This window comes from Scleropages formosus, chromosome 13, assembly GCF_900964775.1.
Source record: "Scleropages formosus chromosome 13, fSclFor1.1, whole genome shotgun sequence".
Lineage (NCBI taxonomy): Eukaryota > Metazoa > Chordata > Actinopteri > Osteoglossiformes > Osteoglossidae > Scleropages > Scleropages formosus.
This window is the reverse complement of record NC_041818.1, coordinates 12,325,150-12,334,230: the sequence shown is the minus strand read 5'-3', so window position 1 is coordinate 12,334,230 and position 9,081 is coordinate 12,325,150. Positions and strand designations below refer to the sequence as shown.

At 42.7% G+C, this 9,081-nt stretch overlaps 2 protein-coding genes across 4 annotated transcripts; one reads left to right on the top strand and one right to left on the bottom strand.

Moving 5' to 3' along the window:
• The first annotated feature begins 783 nt into the window (after window positions 1–783).
• Window positions 784–4,377, top strand: mrnip (MRN complex interacting protein). Its single transcript, XM_018737312.2, has 7 exons — window positions 784–942; window positions 1,104–1,163; window positions 1,962–2,068; window positions 2,473–2,524; window positions 2,844–2,983; window positions 3,453–3,540; window positions 3,817–4,377. Exons 1-7 carry the CDS (start codon window positions 883–885, stop codon window positions 4,339–4,341), a joined length of 1,032 nt encoding a protein of 343 aa, XP_018592828.2. The 5' UTR covers window positions 784–882; the 3' UTR covers window positions 4,342–4,377.
• Window positions 4,378–4,452: 75 nt separating this feature from the next.
• sqstm1 (sequestosome 1) lies at window positions 4,453–8,289 on the bottom strand. Of its 3 annotated transcripts, none has more exons than XM_018737311.2 (8): window positions 7,976–8,289; window positions 7,062–7,157; window positions 6,485–6,771; window positions 6,053–6,254; window positions 5,831–5,875; window positions 5,566–5,717; window positions 5,236–5,425; window positions 4,453–5,034 (listed from the first exon to the last, which is right to left on the bottom strand). In XM_018737311.2, exons 1-8 carry the CDS (start codon window positions 8,142–8,144, stop codon window positions 4,874–4,876), a joined length of 1,302 nt encoding a protein of 433 aa, XP_018592827.1. In that variant the 5' UTR covers window positions 8,145–8,289; the 3' UTR covers window positions 4,453–4,873. The 3 variants fall into 3 exon arrangements, with proteins under 3 accessions (XP_018592827.1, XP_018592824.1, XP_018592825.1); XM_018737308.2 differs by having other exon boundaries at window positions 5,804–5,875; window positions 7,976–8,288; XM_018737309.2 differs by having other exon boundaries at window positions 5,236–5,422; window positions 5,804–5,875; window positions 7,976–8,287.
• Between the last annotated feature and the right edge of the window lie 792 nt (window positions 8,290–9,081).

The following is a 9,081-nucleotide window of genomic DNA, read 5'->3' as shown; positions in this document are numbered from 1 at the left end:
TTTAAAAACCGAAAAACCTACAATGCTCCACAACTGCTGCAGAAAAAGATGCTTTTCAGGAGCAAAGTGTTTAATTCAGAATTTCTTAATTCAAAAAGAAGAAAACGGAGCACTCACCAGTGAAGCACTTCCACAACCTGAGAAGGGCCCTATCCTGGTATAAGTGAAAACAGCAGCTTTCTTGAACACACAGCACAGTAAGGTAAAAAGGTAATAAAAGTCACTTTTGAAGGACCATGCAGCTTTCCTTTGTTGTTAGGTTTCCATAGAGCACAAATGAGTTGTTGCTTCTTTAACTGGAGTTAAAAACCATTTAAAAATATAAACATGTGGACAATATACACGTGGTTTGATAAGGAATGAATGAAAATGTAAGTACATGCAACTAATGTTAGTTTACAGCAGGAATTCGCTTAACGGGATTATTACATGGATGGAACGAATTAACCCCGTAATACGAGCAATGAATGTATATTTTTCAATTACAAATTGAATAAAATTTTTTACAAACACTTCACCCGTTGTCACTTATTTTTTATAAAGGATGTGTCTTCAAAATATGCTTCGTTAAAAAATTCAGTTACGCAGTGTAACTGAAATTTTGAGCAGTTTGATAGAAATAACAACGTATTGAACAGTACAGGCTTGTTCGGTTCTTCGTTTTCCTGGTATATTCTCATATCCCACCAGAGGCGGCGCTCTCACACCACTCGCGAACTGCGGCTACAACAGGAAGCTGCAGTTCTCGCGATAACAGGGACTGATCTCTAAAAGGATTTAAGCGGGAAAGAGGTTGTGGCTGTACGAGCTCTGCTGGTTGTACTTTTATCTGACGAGGTAACGCGTGTGTTATTGTGGCCGTGGCGCTTCTGCGACCCAACAATGGGACAGGAATTTCACGTGCTGAGGTGCTTCTCGTGCCAGACTTTTCAAGTCCAGCAGGTGAGGCGCGTTACCGGTGTAAACAGCATTAGTTTTTTTTTACGTAACTTCCGCCACTGCTCGAAGTTCTTTCGGAGAGAGAATATTTTCTCGCAGGAAGCAGAAATATCCGGAATTTACGTGTTTATCTCTTAATTTAATGTGTTAAACTTCTGTTTTAGGTCAAAAAGAGCAAAAAATGGAGCTGCAAAATGTGTGGGGAAAAGCAGTCTCTGATAAAGGTGTGTATATCGGTCTTCCCTAGTTAGCCTAACTAAGCTAATGTTCCTTTTTTATATTTCTTTTAGCTGCCGCTGTGGGGGGAAACTGTCAATATCTATTTTAAAAAAAAAAAAAAAAAAAAAAAAAAAAACCAACTTAGTAAGATTTTTTTTAAAAAAACTATTTATACACAGTTGATGTTTGTCATCCTCAGCCAGTGCTAGTGGTACGCAGTCTAACTTTATGTAACATAAAACCCAAAATTTTACTCTTTACATTTACTTAGCAGATACTTTTCTCCAAAGTGACTTACAATGGATACCATAGTGCCATAGTGTTACTAGCCCATATACCTTAGTCACCAAGGTGACTACACTGCTAGATACATTGTTTTCTCATTTTAACAACAACAAAAATTGGTACGTTGCCGAATAAAATGTACGGCTGTCAGCACTATGGCTGAAGTCTGGCCTAAAGCGCCACTCAACAGCAATGATCCTAAACACAGGTAAATCTAGAACTGCACGTTTGAACAGAAGATCCCACATTTCTCTTTCAGCAGAAGAGAATTGTGGTTTTTGTCATGGCCATGTTAAATCCACACCTCAGTTCCACTTACAGAAAGCGTTTCTGTAAGGAGGGTTGGTACAACTGTAGAATTTTAAGCAGTTTTGTCTTGTTTTATTGAGTTGTAGCAAGAACAATATTGTATCAGTTAAGATGATATGGTAATGTATAGATCTGTGATGTGAGGGATAAAACATCTTGTAACTCTTTAATGAGGACTGATGTTCCCTCTGTCACTATAACCACCCCAGGTATATGGCCAGGGCTCTGGGGCAGATTGTCGCCGTCACGTCCAGAAGCTCAATGCCCTGCGTGGAGAGATGGTGCAGGCAGAGGATTATCTGGCTATGACATCACGGTAGCCACATTTCGCCCGTTTCGGCACCGTTCGCTCATACTCGGTTTCTGCAATGGGTCTTCATCCTTACCGGTTAAATTCAGCACTTGCTGGTTAAGAATCAGGCTGAAAGCAGTAGATTGACTGGATTGTGTTGTTTGCAGTGCATTAACCCACAGTTATAATGTAATTTAGACAATCCAGCATGCATTACTTCAGTTAGAGATCTTACTTTTTGGCAAGCTATCATATATGTGCCTTGTTTAGCAGCCACTTTCCTACTACACAGATGCTTATGCTCTGCTTGACAGAAAAGTAAAATTTTAAATATTCATCAGTATGAGTCAGATAATGAATGCAGTTCCTTAAAGTATTTAATTTTTTGAAAAAAGGTACTGGTGGCTAACATGTCGGTTTCTCTAAAGGCAGGAGACGGTGACTGAGGAAGACCGGCCTGCATATGATGGGGACCAGCAGGTGAGTGACACTTGGGAGGAACTGGTTGTTCTGGGAATACCAACAACTGTGGCAGTAGGAATTATGCTGCACTGAGGGATATACACTAGAATGTCTTAAATCCAGTTTATAGAGCTTTTAGCAAAATTTCTTAAAATACCTTGTACAGTTTATTCTATACGGCTAATGTGGTGGTTCGTTTTGTGGTCTGATTTGGCTGTGTAACACTAACACGGGAATTATTCTACATTGCACTGCTTTGATGCACAGATTTGAGTACCTTGTTGACTGTTTAATCTGCAAATCTTTCTCACTGTGCTAAAATAGTTTTGCCATTCAGGTACAGGAGTGTAAAGAGAGCTGTTGGAATAAGTACCTGTACAGGACAGATGAGAACATGCCAGAGCAGGTGGAGCAGGAAAATGAGAATGTTTACATGGGCAGAAATGGCTTCCACACCCAGAGAGAACCTCCCAGCAGGTATGCCATGAATCTTTTCATAATTTCACCTCTCACCTGTGAGGCATCTTTTAGGAATCCTGCATTAGTTGCCCCAAGATTCAGTAGGTAATGTCCTATAGCAAACAGTGAAGTGGATGAAGAGTTGTAACATGGCAGTTGCCATTTCAAATACTAGGATGTGGGACTTCAAGATACTTCATTGTTTTGAGAAGGGCACAAAACCCACCTTAGTCATCAAGTCAATCTACTGCTGCATGGCCCTGCTTGCCTCCAGTATAACATGGTCTGAAATCTGGAGGCCTACAGCCAGTGTTTTCACTGTGTATAATGCATTCTGTAGAGAAATATACTGTTTGTCTTAATAGCTGTGTGAGGAGATCAAGAACGTGCAAGAAACTCAAACTGTAAACCATGTTCAGTGTCGGCAAGGAAAGCAGTCAATGTGTATAATTTAATGGCCTGGAATTTTGGTGTGATTAACCTGCAGGAAACACCAGAGGAGCTGGGCTCCAGTCCCCAGGGAGTTTGATCCCACAGAAACCTGCAACCACTGGAAGAGAACCAAGAAACGGGAGGTAATCTGCTCACATCTAATGTCTCTTAGCTTGTTTTTTGGTCACTGTAATTGGTCCTAGTTATGTTTAACATGTTCTTATTGTGTCTATGTTCACACATGCAGCTGTGTCCTCCAAATTAACCTGTAACTTATGTGTTTATCTAAACTAAGATGTGGTGACTGCAGTACACATACTGATACACTTGGGATTCTGGTATCAGGTTTTATCTGCTGTGCACATTGGAAATTCACATGAGTAATGGGTGCATGCTCATTACTGCTGGATTTGTTCCAGTGGGAGGGGACACATGACCTTCAGCCCAGCATGCAGACATCACCAAAGAGTTTTCTGCCAAGAACAACATTTCCTGTAAACAAATCTTCAGCTGCAAGCCAACAGTTTCCTGCATCTGAAGCATCAGCGGAAACCAGAACTCAAGTAGGAGATGCCTCAATTTTTCCAAGATCCAGTGAAAGAGAGGAGAGGAAGACTTCAAAATGGGATAAGTTCCTGCCTCATTCCATGCATGGCAAAGCAAAGTGTGAGGAAAGTCTTGGACAGGAAGCAACTTGTTCTGGAGAAACCTCAGCCCCAGTAAATGTCTGCCACCAGCTACAGTCAGCAGCTGGAGAAGGGATGTACTTTGGCAGCAAGGTGCAGAGGGGTGGATCTGTTGGAGGAAGCTTCAGGACAGGCCAAAAAGACTTGGCATCATTCCATTGTGATGCTGCTCCTGTCTATCAGCATGGCTTGTCCAGCAGGCACCCACACACTATACTTTCTGCACTTTTTCAAACAGATGAGGATTTTGACATCTAGTTTTTGTAAGCTCTTCATGCCTTTTTTTTTTTATTAATAAACAGTGAACTTATCTAAATCTCAGTACTGTTTGTCTTTCATGGGCTTGCCTTGAGGCAAAGGCAGGGTATAAATCAAAGAAATACACTACTGCTTTGTAAGTATTTTTATTCGAGAGGACAAAAAGACTTAAATCATGACATTACAGGAACAGAACATACCATTAGACAATCATGCTGCCCGTCCCTGCGAACTCTAGAGCAAGTTTCACCAGGTCTTATTACTGGGCCAGTGCAAAGTTCTTTTACCACTTACAGTCTTACCCTGTTCTTTCTTGGCTTATATTCCTTGCTAATTTAAAGAAACTGCTATATAACCTTTACCATGAATCAAAAGATATCATATGGCTACAGCTCTTGAAAGTGAAATGGTTAATATCCTCCTGTTAATGTGAAGCTATAAAGTCATACAGTAATGAATTAAGTTGCTAGAAGCCAAGAGGAAACATTTTAACTGTGGATAAGCAGAAGCCACTAGCAATGGTCTCCAGGACCTATTTCTTGGACCCTTTTGGCTTGCCATAGTGGATAGTGTCCAGTGCTCCCCCAATGTCATAGTTCTTGGTCTGGAGGAGTCTTGTGAGCCAGCCACCCTCATCTGTGAAGCCCATGGACAGCATCTGGGCTAGGGACTCCACCAGGCGTGGGTCAGCATCTATAAAGACATGAGACCAGATTAGGTCACACAGGGTGACAGAATAGGGCTCCATAAGCAAGGACCAAAATTGGTTCACCATTCTCAGATAAATGCTGAATACTACTAGTATTAAATAGAATGGTTGTGTATTAGGCAAGTTGCTCTCCTAGCAGGTGTGCAGGGTAGATTGTTTTTTGTGTGGTAACTTTTCACAGGTACCTTGGGGCAGATGGGGGTACATTGCTGCCTCCCTCAGACCAGTGGGAGTGGGTGCAGAGGCACTAAGGGACTGTGGGTATGGGTCTTCAACATCCATCCTCATGGACTGCAGTTCCCCAGTAGAAGGGTCTACCTCTTTGGAGCTGAGATGGGTCCATTCTTCATCCATACACTGGTCCTTGCCACTCTGCTTCAATGAAGTCAGAAGTAAAGGACAGAAAATATAATGAAAGTTTCAGGCAGCAATATCACCTGCAAAGAGAACTATCTATAGCCAGTGGTTCTGAGATCACTGGGTGCGCTATTTCAGTTAGATAGAGCGATGCATACCTTGGTCCCATTGTTATCTGGGTCCTCCTGCCCCTCATTTCCATTTGTCCCACCAGCTGACTGCATGCTGGAGGGGCCCCCAGAGGCAGGTGGTGTTGGGTTCACTTTGGTCCTTTTCCCATCATGCTCTACATCGATGTCCACATCGATGCCTATAAAAAAAAGCCAGGATTAATAATCAACATACTTTTAAAATAAACATTGAGTGACAAAATTATGGGCTAAGAATTAAACACACCAAGAGGACTCAGCATGGCTGCCACACCTTCTCCAATGTTCTTCAGGTATTCCATGTTGGCTTGGCTGGAAGCTGTCAGTTGAGTAAAGAGAGAATACGGACATACTTGACAGGCGAACAGGGACTGCGCTAACGGTGGGGAAATAAGCTTATGTATTCATTTTTGAAAATATTTATGCAAATATTTATCTGTGAGATGCAATTTAAATAGAGTAACCTCAACACCAATAAGAATACCAACAAACATACCATGCTGGTTGTCTCCTGGGGCTGGCTGTGGGGTGCTTGGTGCAGAAGACTCTCCAGATGGTCCAGGTTGGGGTTGGTTTTGGGTCTGGGCCTGGGCCTGGGCCTGGTCCTGGTCCTGGCTTTGAGCATGAGCCTGGGCTGCCCACATGCAGTGGGGGAACCCGTGTCTCATCTTGCGCAGCCACTTCCCACGAGGAAACCACTGCAGGAGGTTGCAGAGTTTTTAGTGCTTTGTAGTCCAACTACTCATTTTGTGTCCTATAGAATATTGTAAATTTACAGTATACTAACAGCCTCTGGTTTCCCAATGTTAAAATAAATGTACTGTATCCAGCGATACACAGGCTGTAGTCTCTTGAACTAAGTTGCAAAGGTATAAAGTTTATGCCTGGAGATGCAAGGTTTGTAGTCTGCATGGCAACAGCCACTCACCTCAAACATGTTGTTGAATGGGTGCCAGATGGGCAGCAAGGTGTGCTCCTTGTGCAGCCCCTTGGCCTGGCAGGGGGTGCACAGGTCATAGTCAGGACACACTGTGCACTTGAAGCGTGTCCCCACTACTGGGCCTTCACAACCATCGCATGTCACATTGGGGTGCACCATGGCGTGTGGGGGTGGAGGCATATGAGGGGGTCCAGGGGGCATATGGGGGTGCATAGGAGGGAAAGGAGCAGGTCCCTGAGATCCATGGAGAAAGTCCCGCTTGTGCTCCTTCCTCTCTGGAAATACCATCAGACATAATCAGAAAAGATTTAAAATGTTACCAATTCTACCTATTCTACTTCCCATTTACATAGGACACAGCATAAGTAATGGAGTCATGTATTCAAGAGAATTTTTAAAAGGTAAATACTTAATCGGTATTAGTCAAACAGCATGATCCTTCTCTAAAAGAGACTTTTCACTGAACTAGACTATTTCCATTACATTTGCATATATTTTAACATAAAGGATGAAAAAACTGGGGCAAAAACTAATGGTGCGCATGACCTGTCTCGCATAAACTCACCTTTGATAAAGAGACGGAAAGTGTCATCCTTAATGCAGGACAGCCCCATCATGAGCTCATCATCAGAAGAAAAGGCGATCATATCTCCATCCTCATCTGGGAACAGAAGCAACACACTGAACAAACAGCCTCACCGTTTAACCCGGGAACAGGGTTCAAGTCATCTTCAAGGGTACTCTTGTTACACTTAGTCCACTATATGAATGAGGATCAGAGACATGAAATGACTTACACTCTAAAAATGTTCTACCACTTAATTTTCATCCTACAAAAAAAAAACTGTTAAAGAATATTTCTGGCTCGCTGATAATACCCTTATTAATAAAATGCTACAGGCTCATCAAGTTGTTCATTCGCCTGAAATGTAACCTTTGGAAATAAACTTTGTTTGCGCAGTTCTCCTGCCAAAATAAACCATTCCTGCGCAGAGAATTGCACTCCCGACAGCACAAGAAGCTCTGCTCACGGAGCGCAAAGCCGGCGGCTGTGAACCAATCAAAGAGCAGTTAGTCCCCTCTGTGGGCGGTTCCATATGAGTCAGCGTTGTCCGCGTGAGACGGCTCTCAAATTACCGTAATATTAATACTATGCTCGCCGTAGGAAAAGTACAAAAACACTAACAACAGAGATACGACGAGTACTTCATAAGCAAAGTTTACCCATATAAACAAAGAAAAGTTCCACAGATCAAACAAGGATGAGATACTACACTAGTATTTGCGTTCACACCCGTTAGACGCTGAATGAAAATAAACAAGCAAGCAGCATGTGACGCTGCTACAGCCTAGTTATCGGCTCCATCGGTCTCAAAGGTTCCGTCAGAAGACCAGGAAGTGAGTTTAACGATTATTTTATTTTTTTTTTTTTTTAACTAAACACCCGGGTAATGATGAATGAAGACGAGTTCTGCATACCTTTGTAGTACATCTGAAAGGTGGTGTGCCGCAAGCTTTGGAAAACGTCGACCACCTTTCGGCTGAGGTACTCGAAGCTGGTGGAGACATCCTGGTCCACGGCGAAGCGGCGGATCTCCCTGTGGGTGTCCTCCTTCCCAAGGAGGTAAGCCTTCACTGTCATTGACATGATGATCGCTTTTCTTCTCTGTCCCTTGACTGTGTTGATTATCTGTTGCGCAGCAGATTTTTCTCTGACTGGTTAACCTCCCGATCAGCTGTCTCGTCGGCACTGTAGACGACGACCACAGTCGTGTACTGCGTATATATTCGCTTGTGTTTACCTACCTAATACGTGCGCTGTACGTCTACCAATCAGAATGCCAAAGAGGTGGCGCAAACTGTGCGTGTGACGTGTCGGATACGAAACCCCACCCCCTTTGTTGTTGTTTTCTACGGGGTGACGTGCTGCGCGCACGAGGGCGGATGAAGGCAGCGCGCGCCTGCTTACGGGGAGGAGCGATAATGACAAAGCAAATTTCTCCGCGGGAAATCCCCCGTCTTGGGCCTATCTGCGCGAATAAATGAGAAAAATAAAGGACAAGCATAAAAACTTGCTTTTTGTGTAAACCTCTAGGTTTTAGTTTAGCTTAGTCTTTTACATTAATGTTCATTTTAAGTTATTCTCAGTGTTTTACTTATAACTACAGAAATGACATTTACTTTACAAATAATTACATCACACTTATGCACCCAAAACGTCACTGTTTTCTGTGTGTTATAGTGCACGTGGATTTTTAAAAAGCTTTTAATGACTGACTGCCCTCAAAACTTAGAAAATTCTTCCTGTTCTTCATGCAAAGCTTTTTCTAGGTCACGAAACCCTTTAAACATTTGACGAAACCAGAGTATCCCCTAGGGAAACAAGTTAACCATTTTGGAGAAAATGCTGCACTCAGTTTATTGCACTGAAAATGAATTACCCTCATACAGAACTCCCACAGATAATGGACGCATTGTGATGTTTTTATCTTATTTTTAACTTGACTCACTCATTTTCCTCAACCGCTTGACCAGTCACTGTGTTCGGAACCCTAACCCTGAAGCAGGGGGCTCGAGGCTCTGTA

What these genes read in the sequence shown, in the direction of transcription:
- sqstm1 (XM_018737308.2), bottom strand. Translation starts at nt 8,144, where the DNA reads ATGTCAATGACAGTGAAGGCTTACCTCCTTGGGAAGGAGGACACCCAC. An exon ending in CTTTCAGATGTACTACAAAG is followed by an intron (nt 7,158 to 7,975) that starts GTATGCAGAACT and finishes TTCTGTTCCCAG; the next exon opens with ATGAGGATGGAGATATGATC. An exon ending in GTACCCCCATCTGCCCCAAG is followed by an intron (nt 5,035 to 5,235) that starts GTACCTGTGAAA and finishes ATGTCTTTATAG; the next exon opens with ATGCTGACCCACGCCTGGTG.
- mrnip (XM_018737312.2), top strand. Translation starts at nt 883, where the DNA reads ATGGGACAGGAATTTCACGTGCTGAGGTGCTTCTCGTGCCAGACTTTT. An exon ending in CATATGATGGGGACCAGCAG is followed by an intron (nt 2,525 to 2,843) that starts GTGAGTGACACT and finishes TTTGCCATTCAG; the next exon opens with GTACAGGAGTGTAAAGAGAG. An exon ending in CAGAGAGAACCTCCCAGCAG is followed by an intron (nt 2,984 to 3,452) that starts GTATGCCATGAA and finishes ATTAACCTGCAG; the next exon opens with GAAACACCAGAGGAGCTGGG.